At 32.7% G+C, this 20870-nt stretch overlaps 1 protein-coding gene across 3 annotated transcripts in view; it reads right to left on the reverse strand.

Moving 5' to 3' along the window:
• Window positions 1-2598: 2598 nt before the first annotated feature.
• Window positions 2599-20870, reverse strand: part of LOC118183908 (uncharacterized) — a 63946-nt gene continuing 45674 nt past the window's right edge. For 2 of the 3 annotated variants that reach the window (XM_035353519.2, XM_035353520.2), the window contains exon 2: window positions 2599-4036. In XM_035353519.2, the coding sequence (XP_035209410.1) occupies window positions 3112-4026 (915 nt within the window). In that variant the 5' untranslated portion in view covers window positions 4027-4036 and the 3' untranslated portion in view covers window positions 2599-3111. Of the gene's footprint in view, window positions 4037-6018; window positions 6102-20870 lie in introns of all 3 variants that reach the window. The other variant, XM_035353518.2, reaches the window with a different exon arrangement.

A 20870-nucleotide genomic window follows, 5' to 3' on the forward strand; every position in this document is an offset into this window, starting at 1 on the left:
AGCAAGATGACATAGTTGAATCGGTAGCCAGGAAGGCCATCAGTCGTTTACAGGAGAGTCAAACGCAATCCATTGTAACGGAAGCATTAGGATTTTCCTAAAATGTCATTTCCAGATTATGGAATCGGATTTTAGAAACTGGATATGTTTGAGAAATCGTTTTAAAATAAAAGCAGAACATATACGTGCATTTCGTTTAAAAAAATATTAATATATCTCTACTTTGGAGAAATAAAGTGGTCAGGAAGAACGTTTTGGTTGATGTACTGCAAACATTTTATTACACATTTTATCAGACAAATCAAGAAAATAAATAATTAATTATATATAATTAATTGCAATAGTTATTAAGTTTAAATATATTTTACAGAAATCGATCAAAATAAAAACTGAAATTTTCCGGAAAATCTTGTTTGGAGACCATTTGGCGCCCCTCTACGAGCGGCGCCCGGGGCATCATGCACCCCCATGCCCCCCTCTCGCTACGCCACTGGTTAGGATGAAGAATGGATATCCCGAAAAAGCATTTTTAAATCTACAAGGCCTATCTAATGTCAAACTGGGTGCTCAGCCATGATATTACAATACATTTTGTTTCCCCCTTTTTTGCGAAATTTCTGTGGATATAAAGATACTCTCTCATTTTTACTTGCCTAAATTATGTAAAGATTCAAGCTGCACACTTGGGAATACGACTGCTAATCGTAATACGACTGGCCGATGAAACAGTGCCTAACAGACACTTTCTGTTGTCAAGAGGTTTTTCATTTCCTACTGTTTTACTTTTTTATTTGGCAGTATACCAATTTCTTCACCTGCTTCATATTCTGATGATTATTTTACTGTTAGTTTGAATTTGTATGCGTTAAATCCCTTTGAAATGAAATGGCACGGCCATCGCTGCGCAACTATAAAAAAGGAAATAATCTTTACTTTTTCTTGCTAAGCTGTGTGTGTGAGGAAATGTCATTCTGCAACTATACAAATCAATGCAACTATACAAGTCAAACAAAATGTCATTCTGCAACTATACAAATCAAATCTTTAAACAGATTTGGTTTAATTAATTAATGAGAGTTACAGTCCATTATTTAGTAATTAGATAGACCATTTTGAATGATCCAGTAGAACCAGGGCAAAATCGGCTAAGTAAATGAACAAATTGTAGAACGGATTATTTTACCTTCACTTTTAATTTCATGCCAGATGCTGAAAGAAAGAGAAAAGTAACCCTTAAAATTCCATGTCAGGTAATCCCAAACTGTTGCTGGCATGTCGAATGAAGCTCCTTGAACCTTAACATGTTACTCGCCTGCAACAAACACTAGTTTTATTTAAGAAATACAGTAGCACTTTGAGACATAAGTCGTGCAATAATACTCTTCTTTATGAACTGGTAATTTAATTTTTTAAAATAATGCTATGTGGGTAATAATTTAATCTATTTCAGAATGTCTTTTGTGCTCTAATAATCAATGTAACAAACAAGATGTCAAATATTTCCATTTCTGCGAATTGCTATAATGGCGTTTTTATATTTAAACTGGAGAATGGCCTTCGGGACAGTGCAAAAGACAAATACGAAGGCCACTTAAAAACAATGCACTCTAAATCGTTTTTTTCTCTCGGGTTTTGCATTATTTCAGACAGATTTTGTTTGCGGTCCTTCCATATAGTCGCTCAGCTTTTCGTACCCGAAATTAAGGAAATCGAAAGATTTGGTATTTCTTGTAGAGTTCTACTTTTTTTCAGTCCTCGAAGGGTTTGTATAATAGCTGAAGAAACGGTTTTCAAAAAGAGAAAACGCAGTCCATATTGAGGCTTTTAAATTGGAAAAATAGTGAAGATCTAGTGAACTAATGAATGGACGTTATGATGGATGAGTTAAAACTTCTTTCTCGTACTTGGTCAGCAGATTGCTCACAACCTTCCCATGCCTCTTCCTAAGCAGTTCAGGCAGACTTTGCGCATTTTTCTGCAAAATTTTAAATAATTCTCTACTTTGTTATGAGCGAGAAAAGTTTTGATTCTACAAAATAAAAGCAAAATCCCATCTCCATCGGATCAAAGGTCAGATATCAGTCAGCCTACTGAAACCCAGAAACTCAGCCTTCTTGCCGAGCCATTCACAAATAAAGATGATAACGGGTATTATATGACTTAGGTGAGTAGGACACATGGGACAGACGCCAGGACATAGTCCGAGCCTGTGTGTGGTAAAGTAAAAATGTTGATAGCAATTATGGCCAGCATTTCGAAAGTGATAATTCAAAGTACTATAAGCACTCTAGCTGCAGACGAAAACCCTAGGTCGAGTCAGACACTCCCGATAATTTAGTAAAGGTGTTGAATTCTGGTCTCATAACCGCCGAAGAAATATAATGTAAAGAGCTGTGGAGACGTGGTAGTGACGACAGGAACAGAAAATTGTAAAATTGTTTTGTTGCTAACAAGTTAGGGTCATTTACAGGAGAATAATAAATGTATTTCTGTCATATTCTATGTCTAATAATTTATAAGCTTTTGCTTCTTTGCTGTTGAAATGGGAATTTGGAATTATATTATGAATAAAAAATTATAAAGAAAATTATATCCAAATTACATAACTGCAAACCAATAATTTATTTCTAAAGCCTTATACCAACATTTACAAACCATTATAATGGACCTGTGTTTCCAGATGTTAGATCGAATTATTGTTACATACAAGCAGTCTTATGTATGAAAATGCATTAAAAATTGTCCTAGCTTCTGTTTTATATTTTATTCTCTTGCAGTTTTTTAAAGTGCATTCTTTATGTATTGTTTGTTTTCTATTATTTCATAGTTTACATCTGATATATGCTTATTTTTTATACTTGATTAACCTGATAAATAACATCTTTGTTTCACAAAGGCTTTTTTAAAAGTTGTAGCAGAAGCCTATATTTTAAAACAGTACTTTTTAGATCACAGTGCGCATAGCCTTTTTTTTTTTTTTTTTTTTTTCAGTATTTTTGTAGCATCTCATAATGTTCTCCTTATTTAGTTCCTTTTATTTTTAAAATACTGATAATTTCCAGTATTTCTTCATTTACTTCGAGTATTTCATACTCTTTTTTCATATGATTTCTAAGTTATCGTGACTCCCATGATTATGCCGAGAATAACACCAACAGTAACAACACCTAAGATTATCCATAAAACAATTAAATGACCTTTACAGCAAACTTGCTCAACACTATATGGATCAACCGGTTCCTTTGTTGGATATGCATTTGCACCGTTGCGATGAAATGTCATGGTTTTGTTAAATGGGTCTCGCATTGGTATTGGTTCCATAAGTACCGGCATTCCCAAGTGATGCGGGGGACGCATCATTGGATTTATCATATGTGGTGGAAGATATTGTGGCATATCTGGGTGAAATTGGAAGTGTGGTGGAGGAAGACCGTTAAGTAGGGAATGTTTAGAACCATGGAAGTTCTTCTTGTCCAGACCACTTAGACTTAGTGGTCCACCTACAGGTGGAGCGCGGATATCAAATAAAGAACCATGTCTTCGCAATGGACCATGGTTTCCTCCGTGTATTGGACAAGGATCTTGATTCTCCATTGCAGCTGCAAAGGCTAAAGCTGGAACACTTCTTGTTGATCGCAATGTGCCAGATGAACCATTAGCTGAATTTCGATAAGGCCCATGGAAGTAATTATCAACAGGTGTTGCATTACGATGAGAATAAGAGTCCATTCTTTCACTTCTTGCGGAATTAAAATGCTCTAATCGTTCATTGCGTATAGTAGCATAGTGATCAAGACGGTCATCATGTCTTTCCATGTTGCTGTGGCGGCTCAGAGGTCTGTAATGCTGTCTCACAATTGGTACCTCTTCTCTATCATCTGATGATGATGATGTCACAGATGGAGAAGATGCTCTTCTAGCATAAGGATTGTTGAAAGTCATTTCGCGATGCCTCCAAGCCATCGGTATTCGTGGATCTGCATTTTCTGCTGGCCGCGGTATTGAGTTCTTTCGGAGACTATCCATCCTTGAATGCCTATGAAAAGTATTATTAGATTTTAAGTATGCTTATTTAGTATCAGATTAAAACAAAACAATTATAAATACGTATTAAGTTCTGTTAACCCTATAAATTATGGAACCGATAAGAAAAGAGACCGAGCAATAATGTTCGTATAGCAAAAACTGCGAAAAGATTATAAATGGTTAAAGGGAGCTATTAATCCACAAGAAGCAAAGTGTACTATTTATTAAAGTATTTTTTAAAATGGATGTATATGTGTTTTAGCAATGAGATAGCATAAATATTCAGTTTGTCATAAAAATAAAAGCAGTAATATTATCATATACTTCTTTAACTGATAAGTTATCGAAAAAGCAAAGTCTAAAGACGCAGATGTAGTAGTCATTTAGGAAATAGCTCAAATTTACCACATAATTAAATTCACATGATTGTTCCTCAAACTCACTTTATTAAGTGAGTTATAGGAATGATAATCATAATTCTTGTAATGATGATCATCATTCCTGTAACTCAGTTTAGAATAATTTCTATAGCTCGCTTGATCGCAATTTAAAATTAAATCAAAAAAATTACGAAGACTCCAAAGTAACTGCAAAAATATTTTGCGGAACAAAACCTAAAGTAATTGTTACAAATGAGCTTGGTGAAAAAGGCGTTCGGGGTAGTTTTGAACGAATTGCAAAATCATGAGCTACCTCTATATTTTTGTATTCAAGTTGATACTTCAAATAATAATAACAATGTAAAAATACTCCCAGTGTATGTTCAATATTTTAGCACGGAATTTGGTATAGTGGAATATAAAAGACATTGTTTGAGAATCCAGACGAAAATGCAGATGGAATGTTCGAATGTTTGAAAAATATTATGAACAATTTGCAATTAGAATGAACAATAATTTCTTGTTTTACCGCAAATAATGCAAATTGTAATTTTAGCTTATATGTTAACATCCTTGCATTAAATGAAGGTATTGTTAAAGCTAACTGCAATGCTCACATATACATAATACAGCGAAATGTGCTGTAGAAAACTTGAATGTGAACATAGAAAATATTATTCTAAAAATCTATGGCCGTTTTTAAATGCCAGCAAAGAAAAGTAAAACATTTAAGGCGTTTTACTGCTTTGTAGAAACAGATTTCTTTCAAATTCTCAGACAGTTTTCAGGCAGTTTCCTTTGAAGCTATACAATGAAAGGATTTTAATTTCGTGGAAGGTTTTAAGTTCTTACTTCTTAGACAAACCAACTGATTGTTTTAAACAATTATTCAAACCGTTTTCAATTGATGATAATTCTATAGAAATTATACCAATTATTCAGATGCATTCATTGTTCTAGCAATGTTTAGTGTGAATTTTCGGCTTAAAGATGTAACTGTACGTGAAATTTCCTTCTAATGAAAAACTAGAATGAATCTTCTGGCACAGATGGTTTCAATGTTTTTACCAACTTAAGAAATAAGATTAAATCTCGAAATGACGGGGAATTTTTTAGCTTTCAAATTCATCAACAGCCATTTGAAAAAGCTAGATAATGCAGAATCTCCGAAATTATCTATGACTCTAAATTATTTCTTTCATCGTCAGCTACTTATTTAGAAGAATACTTTGATGAAAATTCTACATTTAGAAAATTGCCAGTTCTAAATCTGTTAAATATTTCATTTCCAGCACAGTAGAAATTTGTTGAAGTTATTGGAGATTCGACGCTGAAAGAAAAGCTGAATTTGAATATAGATGACGTTTTTGATAAAGTAACATTAGTACAAAAAAAAGTTTGCGCTAATTTCTGAACATTTTACAAGATCCAAAACATCAAATAGTAAATGGCACAGGATTTTCAAAACAGCTGATTATAAATTTGTGGATATTTTAAAAAAATAGTTTCATGTGTTTTTACTTCTTCCAATATCAGCATCTCATGAAAGAACTTTTAATGTCATGCCAACTAAATAAAGAAATAAACGAAATAAGTGTTTGGTTAAACTTACAGAAAATTCATTATTTTAATTTGAAAGGAAGTTGTTCAGAATTTGCAGAAAATTTCAAAGGGATGCACGTTTCCTGAAGTCCGCTAAAATCAGAATAAATAAAATTAAAAAAATTTCAAGTTCACTTCAGCTTTTGTTTTAAAAGTTTCAAATATTTTTTCAGTGTTTCTGCACTTTTTAATTAACATTTTAAAAATTAAATTCTAGTGATTATTCTTACAATGCATTAGTTGTGTTTAATGAGTCGATATATTACCTAAATTACTAAAGGTTTTTCTGTTGTTTACAAAGTTTTAAGAAATGTTCGTTCACATGAACGTAATTTCTAAAGACATATTACAGTAATTTACTATAATAATAAAAAAGTAGTTAATGAAAATATATTTTGTCGTGCCCTTTATTGTGACTCGACACAGTTGGTAACCCAATCCAAGACTGACATTTTATGAAATTTACTAACGCTTACCTTATACCGTCTTTTCACTTTAGTGTTCCCACTTTAGTCAACAAAAGAGAAATTTAAAACACTGTGACCATAACACTACTTAGCTTAGACTTTTGTACATCCAAATATAGAATAGCTATGTAGGAATCGGCAGGCTCCTCCAACTTACTGATTTTTTCTGAGTACCAACATTTATATACTCTTTAGTTAATAAAGTATGATTATCCAAACTCTAAACGCAATGAATTATTAAAAAGAAAAACTACCCCGCTTTCTATTCTTTCTGCGTGAAAGAAAGAGGGGTAGTATTTCTTTTTTTTATTATTTTCTGTAGGATTTGGAATTCACTTTAAATCTTCTGTCATATTTTTATCACATACATTATTTCTAGTTTTAGTAGCTTTATTTTTTAAATAACATATATCATATTTGTATGCTGTTTCATTCACTCTGTTTATATGTTTAGACTCTTTATAAGTTAAATCAGGATTCACTCTCATTTTGCTCCATAAAAACTGTATCCCAGGACCTGAAAACGAGTGCTTAGCAAATGCATTTCAAACTGTGAATTGTTAATTGGCTTATTAATGACACGTTTTCCTTTCTTCATTTATATAGTATAAAAAATTATCCAGTAGCCATTCAAGTTCTATTTTTCAACTGAGAAAAACTTCAAATCTTTAATTAAATTCTTGCTCTTTGAACGAAACTTCTTCCTCAGTCATGGTTTTAGCTAACATTATATTCTTTTTTTCTTTCAGAAATTCTTAACGATTTATTTAAAATTTCGATTATTCCTACTACAGTACTCAATGCACGTCTATATCGCTATTTTTAGATATATAACGCAAAGGCGAATAAGGAACTTACCCTAAGCAAAAATTTAGAGACTGATAATGATAAACTGAAATCATTATAAACTTTGCAGATCTTCCCATAAACGTATGACCAATTTGATCTCATATAAATGCAAAAGGAATTAATTCCTTTTGCATTTATAAGGGATCAAAATTTTTTCTGTATCTCATCTTAGGATTTTAAAAATGAGACCTGAGGAAATCATGGGATTCTTTAAGACTCCTATTGTAGGTTTCACTAAATTTTCCTCCTACTAATTTGACGCCAGTTTCTCTCATAATCTGCTACATTTCTTTGGGTTTGTAAATTAAAAAATGTGAAATAACTACAGTTGATCCTAATTTCGTCAGGATCTTATTCCTTTGATTATAGGCTTGATCTAGATATATGATGGACACGTTTTTGTATCTGCTGCTATTGAATGATTTTTAATACTTGTCTGATCTTCAACAAAGCAATCATCGTGTACAATTACATTATTTTTATTCGGATATAGGTCTTCTAATTGAACAAATTTTGAGTCATCCGTTGCAAGGAATGGTTTATTATATTTATTATATTTTCATAATAATTCTTTTTGTTACTTTTTGTAACTATAAAATTTATATCTTCTCTTTGAATATCTTCGAATCTTTTAAATTTTTCAGTTAAATCTGAATATTTATTTATCTCCATGAATATTTTCAACACATATTTATAACTAATCGTAATTCAAAAGTTTCTGAAGTTACATTAAAAAACACCCGTTTTTCCGGATCCAGATTCTCTTATAATCACAAGTCTGAAAAGGTGAATAGGCAGGACAGGGTTTTGATTTGGATCTATAATCTTTTCTTCTTTTGTCATAATTTTTGATTTTTATCATTTATACAGAAAGAAATTTTTGCATCTGCAAATTATATTTTGCATCCTGCAAAATTGGATGGAAAATGCAAAAAATTATGAAAATTACTAATTTTGACGCATTTTTTAATGTTTTATGTTCATTTTTAAGGTTTTTATTGGAAAGCTTGAAATTTTTGAAATCTTGTCATTTCCCTGAAGATGTCCTACCCCGTTTATTTTTGTAACTATTTATATTGTTAACTTCTTCCATTTTATAAATGGTTTTATAATTTGTCCTCGTAGTAGTAAAAAAAAATCTAATTTTTATTAGTTTAAGTATTTAAATTATTTATATAATTTGTCCTCTCATTTTTCATTCCTTGTACGAAGTAAAAAGGAAGTATTGTAATCGCGAAAAATTTCAGGTATCGTATTTCACCGAAAATATCCATTTTGACCGCTATCGAATGCAATTTAAACGATGTTTTTGCGTGACATCTGTACGTGAGGACAGAATAAAGGACTCTTTTCCCCCCCAAAAAAAATATAAACTGATTTAAAATGGATTCTGAAGAGAATTTTTTGTGGCGTCTGTGCGTACGCATGTATCTTGTATAACTCAGAAACGAGTTGCCTCAGAACGTTGAAATTTTGTATATAGGACTGCTGTAACATGCAGATGTGCACCTCGTATTTTGGTTGCAATCGGTTGCACCAAAAGTATGTAAATATATGCAGATATATAACCGCTGTGTTTACTCGGCTCAGTGATCTCAGGTTCTTTATTCTTATATGGCTGTAAACTGTGCATTTTTTGCTTTAAAAATGATTGAATTATGTTGTTTTATCTTCCGGTTAAGGTCTTTATACCTTTAGTAAATCTGCTTGCAATATTTGTAGAATATCAACAATTTAAAAGTTGTTTGAGTGCGGCTATTCTTGCCATGGCAGCCATATTAGTTTTCATGTGAAACTTAGCAGAATAGTGGATTTGTTGCCAATCTAGAGAAACTAAGCTTTGCAACAACAAAGATAACGCCTTCTTTTATTATTGCGAATTGAATTAAATCATGCTTAATCTATTCTGGAATTTATTCGAGGAAATAATGGTTTAAGATATATTTCGTAATATTTATATAGATATTTTGAGCTTTTATGTATTTTTGCCTTGTCGCGAAGGGAGAACTGAATTAATTGAATGAGAAATACTGAATCGTCTGTGAAAAACTGTTTTTCTTTTTTGTTTGCTTAATTTCTTTCATACATCGTTTTAGATTTATTATAGTATTTGAATAGAACATGTGGCAACGATTATATAATTCTTCAAATGATATAAATTTTGTGAATTCTGTGTTATGAAATGAATGAAATGTAACGCTGTTAAACGAACCTAGCGCCAGAGTGTCGCTATGATAAAGAAATATAGTGAAGTTTAAAGAGTGAGTTTATTCTATTGTGGTTTATGCGCTATTGATGAAGTAAACTGAATTAAATACAATAAGTTTAAATTAAATGCAAGAAAAAATACGTATAATTTATTATTTCGTAAAAGGAAGTCATGTGGTGTACACATCAGATTTTTTTAAATCACGGTACTGTTAAAAAAATACATTTTTTGCGTGTACTCATTTTGAAGATATTTTAGTAGAAAATTTGAATCTCCCTCAAAGTTCTAGAACCTCCAGTTGGAAATATGGGCCTGCAAATAATGGAGGATTTGGGAAATTATCAAAATTGTTAATTTAGACATATCTTTTTAATGCTCTATATACATTATATGCTTTCTTATTAGAAAAATTGCATTTGCTTTTTGTTACCGTTTTTGTTTGTTAAGTGTCCTAAAGCTTGAGTCATTTATAACTACTCATATGGGTCTCACTTCTTCAGAACGAATTATTCTGCACGACTTTATTGATTCAGTCTTCAAAAATATCCTGCAATAAACATTTAGTACCACTAATTAAAGATCAAAAGAAAGAACACGAAAAAAAAAAAAAAATTCTGGAGATAAGGAGCATAAAATACGCGTAAAGGGGTTAGAATTAGAACCACAAATTAAAATTGTGTCGCCTTCCAACTCTTCTGCTAAAATCAACCGAAAATTTATTTTTCAATTAACGTTCTAAAAAATCTGTCAATTTGAAGTAATGATTATATTTTCAGACCTTACCACCAAACATTATTCTGTGTATCTATCCCATTTTTCCCCCCATCTTTTACTCTTTTTCTCTCTTCTTTGTTCCTCAGTAGGTGGCAGTGTATTCGTTTCATTATGCTTATTAGGACTTGTGTGTTTATGTAAAACTCTTTATTTCTGTAAATGAGATTTATGCTATTGCCTCAAGATGTAAAAAGCTTTTTTATTGAAATAAATAGATTAAATCTTGCTGTTAGCTAAAGTATAGCTAAGAAGCCCAGTAAACTAGGCAACTTAGTTAAGAAGCTTTTAAGCCCTGCAGCTAGCAGTAACTAAAGATAAAGAGAAAATGTTTTACTTAATGCAGAACTAAAAGTAGAATAAAAGTTCAACTCTGCAACAGTACTTACAGAGCATTTTATACATTGGAAGTACTGAGCTTTTTAAAGCCAAGGAGTAAATAAACTCAAATCAGACAATGGAATTACGTTAAGGAAACCGTAACGCTGATTAGGTAGTTGAAAAACTACATCATTTTCGAGATTTCATAATAGATTAGGTGATCAAGACAGATTTCGAGAGCCGATTAACTTACTGAAAATGTGAGGAAACCTGTGAATTTAGGAGATCGCCAGAGACAAAACAAAAGCAACGAATCAAGAAATGAAATATTTCACGCTTATTGAATGCTTGCGTGAGCGGAAACATTCCAAACGCTGTTGACCTACAACAATCCCTTACTCGGTAGCCCTCATACTAAAAGCAGCATGCAGTCGGAAATTGTTTAAAGGACATCAGCCCAGAAATGTTATTTGTTTCTAAAGGAAATGCTTTATGTAATCTATCTGCGACAGGAAAATACGTAGAAAAGGAAGAGCTCTTTGACACCTTATGTCTCTTATCCGATAATAATTTATTTTTGGAAAGTCTGCTAATTCTTTTTATTACATTAGTCCTTCACTCATCGCAAAGTATGGCATTGAATATAATTATTATATGAAATGATCGAGAACAAATTAGCTTGTATCGATTTATGACATTTAATTAAGATGACGTTCATGGATTTTGAACGCTGCTTAACATTAAAGGGGAGCAGTGAACTTGAATTTGAGAAAAACATTAATAAAATCAGTAATCGGTAAAAACGCCATATGAATAAATATTCTGCTTATAAAATTGATGGAAACATTGGAATTTATAACTTTAATATAGGTCATGGATTTCAACGAATTAATTAATAACTACAATAGTAATTCATCATAAATTAAGTATGAACATGAATATATATCTATACATTCCTATCAAGAAATTTTCGGAATTTAGGATTTAATACACTGCGAGATAAGTTAAATTGTTAATTATAATACTTCTAAACAGTATTGCATACATCCGTTGAGCTCCTAGCGCGTTACAAAATTTCTCAACTCAGAGTTTTCAAAGGAATCACTTGTATACAGTATACTACTATTAGAGAAAGAACATATTATCAAGGATATGAAGTTTTTTCTTTATCCAAATAATAGCATACGTCCATCAATGAGTTCAAACTTTTCTAACAGATATAATAAAAAAAAATCATGGCATTAATTAGCTTAGTATGAAAATTTTAGGGCTTTATTGATTCAGTTACGTTTTTTTTATCAAAGACTTACAGGGAAATTAAACTCTTTCTATATATTTATTTGCATTTAATCAGACGGGTCGGACAATCTTCTAGTCTTCCCGTCTACAAAGCGAAATGGATACGATTCACACTTAAGACATCACAAACTAATCTGGTGTCTACCTAACGCTGCACCTATGAAAGCAATACATCTCCTACAAAGTACATTGATCACTAAGAAGTATATATCGTGACTATTCACTCATAAGCACGCAACAAATTTTTCTCGCCGATCTTGAAATTTCATTTCGATCTTCGGGTTCGGAACCCTCGATTCAAAGATACCGGAACAAGGTGATATGCACATGCAACAATTTATACAAAGAAATATACTAAATAAAGTTAACACTTGAAGATTTTCAGTTTTAAATTATTCGGATTCTAAAATCTAAGGATGAGGAACATGCAGGTTTTTGGGCTGCCAGCTGCAGCCGTTTGCATTTTCGTCTCTTCTCTCCCGAAACCAAACACAATCCATTCTAATTTCCTGTCATAATGCTAACTCAAAATATTTGAAGATAATGTGATCTATTCTGGTTTTGACACACTTTCCTGCTCATCTAATTAACTTAATCATAAAAGGAAACATGTGTACATACCATATCTGTGTATGATAAGTGTTAAGTTATGGATCATTTCGAGAAACATCCCCTTTCCTCAAAGTTTGCTTATAATAACTTTCAAATAAATAGTTTCCTGAAACTGCAATGGAAAAAAAATTAAGAAAATGCAAACTGAAATCTTGCAGTTCTCCTAACATGAAGGGAATTATAAAATGCTCGCTTAATTTCGAAGAATACATTTCTCGTTTTCGTAAACTATCTTTTCGCCAGCGTCTGAATTACATTCGATAATTTACAGCAATAATTAGTTGACCTTTCAGACGACTGTATTAGAAGATAATAATCATTTTTGTTGCAAAGAAATAGCTCGTGGCGGCTATCATTTCAGTAGTTAAGTTTCGCATTTAACCAAAAAGCAATTAATGGCAAGGTGCCATTTTTCAGCTTTACCGAGTTATGTTAGTTTACTTATTTTCGTTACTTAAATGGAGCATAATAAATAATGGTTTAGTTGTTAGCAGATTCTGTTTTGTTTAACATATCTTCTGATTAAACGTACTCATATGGGGGCAGGTTGTTTCTTGCCATCATAAGCTCTCCAATTAAAACAAATTCGTACTGAATGCCCACGTTTATATCAACATGCTTACTGAATGTTCCCGTCCCCTTCGCTGCTGTAAAGTACACACCCAAGCCTATAAAACATTATATATTAGACCACAGGAAAGGGGCTATAGGCTTCCATGTTTAAATTCGCTTACGTTTAATAGTTATTCAATTTTTTATCATCTTCAATTTAAAAATATTTTTCTAGTTTTTTTTTATTATTTAACACTAACTAGCCACGTGCACGGCCAGCCACTTAAAATAGTTATGATAAAAAAGAAAGACATATATAATTATTACAATGAATCTAGTTAATTTGTCGGATCTAGCTAGTCATTAATAATAATGGAGCTGAATAATTGAGTTTAATGCTTATAAATCGCTGAGTTTGTTAATCTGTAATAAATCTGAAGGAAAATTAAATACCTTAGCTTTGCTGAATGGAAACACAGTAGCGCATTGAAGATAAAAATATTTTATTTCATGCAGTATCAACACGTGCCTTTCAAAGAACATTTTAACATGGAGTTTATTTATTAAGTTTGAAAGACGAATATCTGTGCTTCTCTGAGATATTTCTTTTAAATCGCTGAGTTTTTCTGATTAAATCTGAAACATAAACCATTACACTTTACTGAGCGGCAGCACATTGCTTTTAAAATGATGAGTTTTCTGGTTAAATTTTAAGCATAAATATCTTATGCTCTGCCGAATGGCAACACATTGCTTTCAAATCGCCGAGTTTGTTAATAAAAATTTCATTGAGTTCGAAAAAAAGCATAAAATAAATAAATAAAAAACATTTTTTTGAAGTTCAAAATTCGGGCTTCGAAGTGCACGAGTTTGGGTGGAAGACTGTGTGTATTCAAAACTGTGTGGCTCTAGCTGTCGCGGCGTCTTTCCAGGAGTGCGAGGAACTTTTGTACATGCATATTCTTCATTATTTAATACCTTGCGTAATCTCTAATGTAGTCTATTATACAGATATTTACTTCCTTAGTGTGAATTTTCAAAATGGCTGTCCATGTTTGCTCAGAAATAAATACTTGTTCCACACAGTTCATTTCACGAGTCGATATATCTTGTCTCCATAATCGCGCTTTTCTCTTTTTTCTTCTTTAGAACAGATCGCATTTTTTTTTTCCTTTCTTCTTCTCCCCCTCCTCCTCCTGAAAAGATGCTGTAACGCTTAAAAGGATCAATAATTCATTTTAATTTGCTGTAAAATCACAGTTGGCATAATGTTAGGCCAAGGTATGAAAATCATGCATAGAATTACTAGAAAAGAAATACAAAGTTTTAATAATAGATGGTGCGTTTTTCAGAAGCCAGAAATTTGCTTGATTTATTTTGATGTAAGCCAAGTGAACATTCAACTAATATCACTTTCTTCAAATAAGCTACATACGATCGGCGTTAGTTGTAACTTTCAGAACAAAATTTAGGTTAATCATTCTTAACAGAAATCGCTTTAACTATATGAGAAAATTAGTAATTTTTGAAATGATCCTTCAGTTTTTTCCCTTGAGATATTTTATAGACTTGAAATAACGTTACTGTTTTTACGATCGCACCCTGAATGCAGAAATGAATTCTGTTCCATAACTGAACTAAATTCCGAGAAATTCTCGAAGCCATTTTAAATTCCGACATTTGAATTTAAATTCTGCTGTTTAACAGCCGTGCGCTAAGGAATGCAAATTTCTTTATGGCTGCGGGAATTTGCGCAATTTGGTTTCTTAAAAAGTCTCAGCATGGAAAAATATATAACGTCTTGTCTCGCTTGTTTTACTTTAATTTAATTTTTATTTATTTATCCTTTTGTGGTTATCATAAAGACTATTTATTATTCAGCTAGTTACTGCCAGTATGACGCTTTCATAGAAGTCTGGTACAAATCTTCAGGCAGTAAACGGCTTCACTCCAATTTACCTATTTCAGTTGATAGAATGCTTAGAAATAGAATATCCTTCTTCAAATTATCTTAATTTAGGATCTAAAAAACAAGTCATTTTCAGCATAAGTACTTTCTCTGCCGAATCTAATAGTCTAAGACGGATGATAATCTATATAGTTACAAATAGTTATGAAGGGGAATACAGAACTGATCCATCTAGAGCACTTTAGAAATAGCTGAAACATTAGCACATTTAGAATCTTATTTTACTGAGAGTTTCTCTGAATATGTCCAAATTTTTTATTGCAAACAGCAATGGAAGTATCGTAAATCACAATAAGCTCTGAATATAAGAAATTTATCCAGGCTTCCGCACAAATGCAAATTTGGTAACAGCATACGAATAATCACATGTTGTTAAGAAAGAGCATTGTCAACGGCAAACCAATAAATAAATGGGCTTTTGCGCCTGTAAGTTTGCGAGTTCTAATGTAGTAAATTTGTAATAATAATGATCAGGATCGTGATAATAATAAATAAATAATGACAGAAGCAATTCTGAGAACCATTTTCTCTTACAGCCACTCAGATAAGCACGTCTTTTTAATTTACCTTATGAAGAAAGTTTTTGATATTTAGAGTATTCAAAACTGTGAAGCCCATTAATGGCCGAATGGATAAAAATCGCTGAACTCTGAATGTTCAACCTGTGTTCGAACGCCGGCGGATAGACGACTGCATGTGTGCTTTTATAGTTTTTCCTGTGTATGATGTAAATACGAGTCAATTTCAGTTAGAAAGTCCTCCATATAATATATTTTTCTCCTTTGGCAGACAGTTGTCGTGTGCTTTTCCGTATTCAACCAAACAAACAAAACTGTGACAAAGTGAGTGCGAGTTTCTGACAAAATGTCATGTGTAGTAACTATCACACTGAAAAAATTCAGAAACTTGATAAAAAAAATTAGGATTTTTCAATCTATCTTTTATAAAACATGTCTTTGAATATGAACATTTCTCACTTACGCTGTCTCAAACACTGAGATAAATGTTCTTATGGTAATTCTCATGCTGGAAATTCTGATAAAATAATGTTTGTTTTATATGAATATATAGTAAAGTTTGTATATGAATATAAAGTAAAAAGATTGAGCGGTTTAACTCAGAAATCATTCCCCATTATCATCAGCGGTCTGACTTTAAGACACGAATTAACCCGCTGAATGACTTTTCTAAGGCAGTTAGAAAGAAATCAAGGATTATTCTCATTCTACCTCACATTAAGAAGGCAAAAGATCTCAACAAAATCATCAGAAGATTATTGATATTATAGGAGAAAAAAGAGTTAGGATAAAGCCTGAGTAAAAACTTTAAGGCCAGTAAAAATTTTTGAAAAAATGGAAACATTTCAACTGAGGAATTAAAATACCATTTGATTGATAATTATTGAGCTAAAATAAAAGTAGAAAAAGTAGACAAATTAATTTGCAAATATTTTATTATTAGAAAATATTACAGAACACACAGATGAATATTTGACCCTGAGTAAAAACTTTAAGGCCAACATAGAAAATGACATACAAGAAAAAAATTACAAATTCTTAGAAGGTTGTGTAGAAGCCATTTCTTCGAATTACTTTAAATATTCTTGTTTTCGTGGATGAAACGAGTTTTTGACAAAGAGTGGGGTCGGTTTTATACCATTCATCTTCGATAGTAGATTTCAGCTGTTTTGTTGATGTAAAATGTCTCCTATTTGCATAACTCTTCTTGCTAAGTCACCCCAAAGGTTCTCCATTGGGTCGAGGTCAGGTGATCTAGCTGGCCATTTCACAGTTTCAACATTGTTGACTTGGAACCAATTTTTTGTTCTGTTACTCGAATGGATCGATGCATTGTCCTGCTGATAAATCCAATTTTCTCCAGCAAGACATTCAGCATTTGGAAAAAGATGATTTGTTAGGGCATTTTGGTATCCTTGTGAATTCATTCTACCTGAAACGAATGCAGTTGAGCCCACACCATTGTAAGCAAAACAGCCCCAAGTCATGAACGATCCTCCACCTAATTGGCGCTTGGAGAACATTTCTTTTTCATTTCTTATATCATGCCAGTAGAAATTCCAGCCATCTGGCCCATCCAAATTCCATTTTTTTCGTCAGAAAAAATAATTTCTATCCATTGGTTGTCCCAGGTCATGACTTTCTGGCCAAAGTTCAAACGCTCTATTTTGTGTCTCTGCAGTAACTGAGGCTTAGTGAATTTTGCTGTATAAGTGAACCTTCCAGACCTTCTAATTGTGTTATAAATCGTTTTTTGACAAACTTTTAAACCTGTCGTCGGAATCAGTTTCCTGGTTGAGTACTTTCCAGTAGATACAAGTTGGCAAAGTCTTCTTTCATCACGCGAGGACAAAGCTTTAAGTCTTCCCCCAGTATTCTTTTTACTATAATAGTCTTTCAATTTTAAAAAATTGTTGACTACATCTTTGATCTTCCTATCTTTATCGCAATAGCACGACTACTCATTCCTGTTGAAGACAAAGCTTCGATCTCTCCTCTTTCACGATCAGTTAACTTCTTACCCTTCGCCATCTTCACAAAGATCACCAATACTTCGAAGAAACGTATGACAAATATGAAACTTTCAGCGTTGTCACAAGCTAGTAGTTGCAATGGTAATTACACAATTATATTATATTTACTTTTAAAAAATGACTGGTGGCCTTAAAGTTTTTACTCAGGCAGAAATACTAACTTTGTAAATAACCACATGTTTCTCATAATTATGTATTTACAAATTATGTTTATAGCATTTATTTCTTATCAATGAACTTTAATAATTAATATTATTTGAATCTCTTTTATTTCATTTTACATTTTCTCAAAACTTTTTACTGGCCTTAAAGTTTTTACTCAGGCTGTAATATTATTACATGGAATTAAACTGCACTTTAAAGCTCAGATGTTCGTTTCGAACATCTTATAAACTTCAGTCAACTCCTGATTAACCGGGCTGCGGATTGATCAGATCTTGCCTGAGAAAACGTTAGATTCGTCTATTGCGGAACAAACTGCTATCATAAACCATCATAATAAAGAAACATTTCTGGGAAATGCAGAAAGCAGTGTAGCAGAAGATGCAGTAATATTCAAAAGTTATTTTTATCCACAACAGTACAAGTTTAATTGTATGTAATCTGCAACAATAAAAACTGTGAAATGATTGGTTATAAATAAATTGCTAAAACTTAAACACAAAGTAAATGTACAGCTATTAATCTTTTGTTTCGCACTGACTCCTACCGAAGCACAAGATTAACAAGAACTCTTTTCTCTCTGAAGTGTGTTCTTATTTCAAATGCTGATTTAATTTACATAACCAAATGGATTTATTCTTCAGATTAACTTTCTTGAAAATACAAATTGTTAATCTAACTTTTCCGTTAATTATATGGGTTGTTCTTCTTTCCCGTCTTTATCTTAATTGCTGTTGCATTAATCATGACTTTGAGTAACCATAAAGATGCCATTCCCGATATAAACGTAAGTGTAATTTATAATAAATTACCTTTTGCTTATCTCAACACAAAAATAATTTTAAATAAGAACATAGGAAATGTGGTATGAAATGGGTTACAGCAGATTACCTCATTTAAACGTAAGAGTAATTTATAATAAATTACCTTTTGCCTACTTCAGTAAAAAATAAATTTAAATAAGGACATAGTAGATGTGTTATAAAATGGGATTGGTATCACTATTTTTCAAAACAAGCAAGAAAAAATCAATAAAAATTGCGGTCACTCCTGACTGAAATGCAAGCTTTAGAGCTATTTGCCATGCTCTGTATTAGATTAAGATGGCAGTCCTGTGACAACAGAGTGAATTCAGGAAAAATAACGTCTTGAATCTCCTAGAGGTAGCCCCTGGAGAGTGGCAACTGTAAGAATAAGCAAGCCACTCTATCCGCTGGGATTCCTTCGTCCTCATAGTAAACGATCAGTAGTGCGACACGATGTTTATAAGCAATGCCTACAGTTAGGAAGAAGTTATTACCGATTGTACCCTTAAACAATTTGACATAAAAATCAAGAACATCGCGGTAAGATGACTTATATAACTCACAGCTACATGGAATATTTCAACATTCATAGCTACAGCGGTAAAAATGAGCAGGTAATTGCCCCCATTCAAAATAAGGCTCCCCATAGCATAATTCCATCACCTTTGCATCGATGCCTTTCGCGGGCTTGTTGTTTTACTCCTTCTAGGTTGTAATAACTCTAGAATTACTCTCCAAACAAAAACAAAACTCTTCAGTAAAGATAATACAGGTTCAGTCTATGGCATTCCAACTGTGAAGATGCCAATGCAACAGGGCGCTTTTCAAGCCCGGGAGCAAGTCATGAGTTTCCTTTCCTTTTTTATGCAGCCTTTCACTTTCTGTATATCTGGATAGTTTAGTTCATGACGTCATTTGTCAATTTTTTTAGCAATCGTTGACAAATTACGGTTTTAAGAGAATGTTGTGGCGCGCTTTCGATCTTGAGGCTTGGTTGCCAGCATTTTTGCATTTACCATTGTCCTTAAACAATTTCCAGATTCTTGACATGACGCTTTTGGCTGTTTTTAGGTCTTTGTCAGTGTCACAGACCGGTCAAATGTCTTCTCAACGACGATTTCCATCTCCCATACAAGAAAATTTTATCCAATTACTTGTATAGTCCTTGAAATTAGAATTTGAAGCACTTCTTTTCGCTCTTTTCCATCATGTGCCGAAAGAACGGGAGCAAAGATTAGCTTATTTCTGTGTAGCCGGAGGTGTATCCCGTTGGATCACGAATAGCTTTGAGCTCACAACCAACTAACTTTCATTGGATTTCATTCAACAGAACTAACATAAAACACCTTTACATAATTGTTCTTTTTAATCTTTCCCGTCAGTGCGTTAATGGCTTTCAAACTTACCTTACTGCGTTTTTGTTCTTTTTAATACGACGCGTAAAGTATCATGTTTCGCAAAATATCGTAGGCGTGTATCAGTACAGCCTTGACAAACTTTCAGGAGAGATAGAGTACACCTAGATGATGGGAAATCACATGGGAATGCATGGTCGGAAACGCTTTCCTGGCTTGATTCTGACGACACAAATGTCAAGAAAGAAAGGACACGAACGGGGTGAGAAAACATATTTTATTCGAAGTACAACAACAACAACAACAACAACAAAACAAAACAAAAAAAAAAACATAAAGAGACATAAAGAGACAGCGATCATCATCAAAGAATGTGTTCGAAATTACAACCCGGACCGTGCTGTAGGAACCGCGCGTCATGCATCTTCCATTCGTGATGCAGATCTTCCATGCAGAGATGTGAGGCCTGCATCACGGTCCGGGGTCATAAAATCGCACACCTTCTTTAATGACGACCGTTGTTTGTTTTTGTTCTTATTTGAAGGTTTATGCTGTATTAAACATAATAAAACATGTTTTGTCTTGCTGTTTGTGTCCTTCCTTTTTTAATTTTTGTGTCGTCACTACTGCACCAGGAAAGCGTTTCCGACCATGCATTCCTATGTGATTTCCCATCATCTAGGTGTACTCTATCTCTCCTGAAAGTTTGTCAACGCTGTACCGATACACCCTGCATACATGTAATTCGTTTACACTAAAATTTAATAATACTTGTATTATATCTCTAAGGCCAGCATATTTCTTGTTCGCCTATGATATAAATTTAGTTGACTGGTAAATTTTTGCAAAACACTAGACAGCTACTTATCTAATGCCTTTGGTGGAACATTCATTGAGGAAAAATGACTTTTATTTAATAGCACACGAAGGAAACAACAA

This window comes from Stegodyphus dumicola, chromosome X1 (assembly GCF_044657685.1).
Source record: "Stegodyphus dumicola isolate Sdum_Otavi_A_Nest chromosome X1, ASM4465768v1".
Lineage (NCBI taxonomy): Eukaryota > Metazoa > Arthropoda > Arachnida > Araneae > Eresidae > Stegodyphus > Stegodyphus dumicola.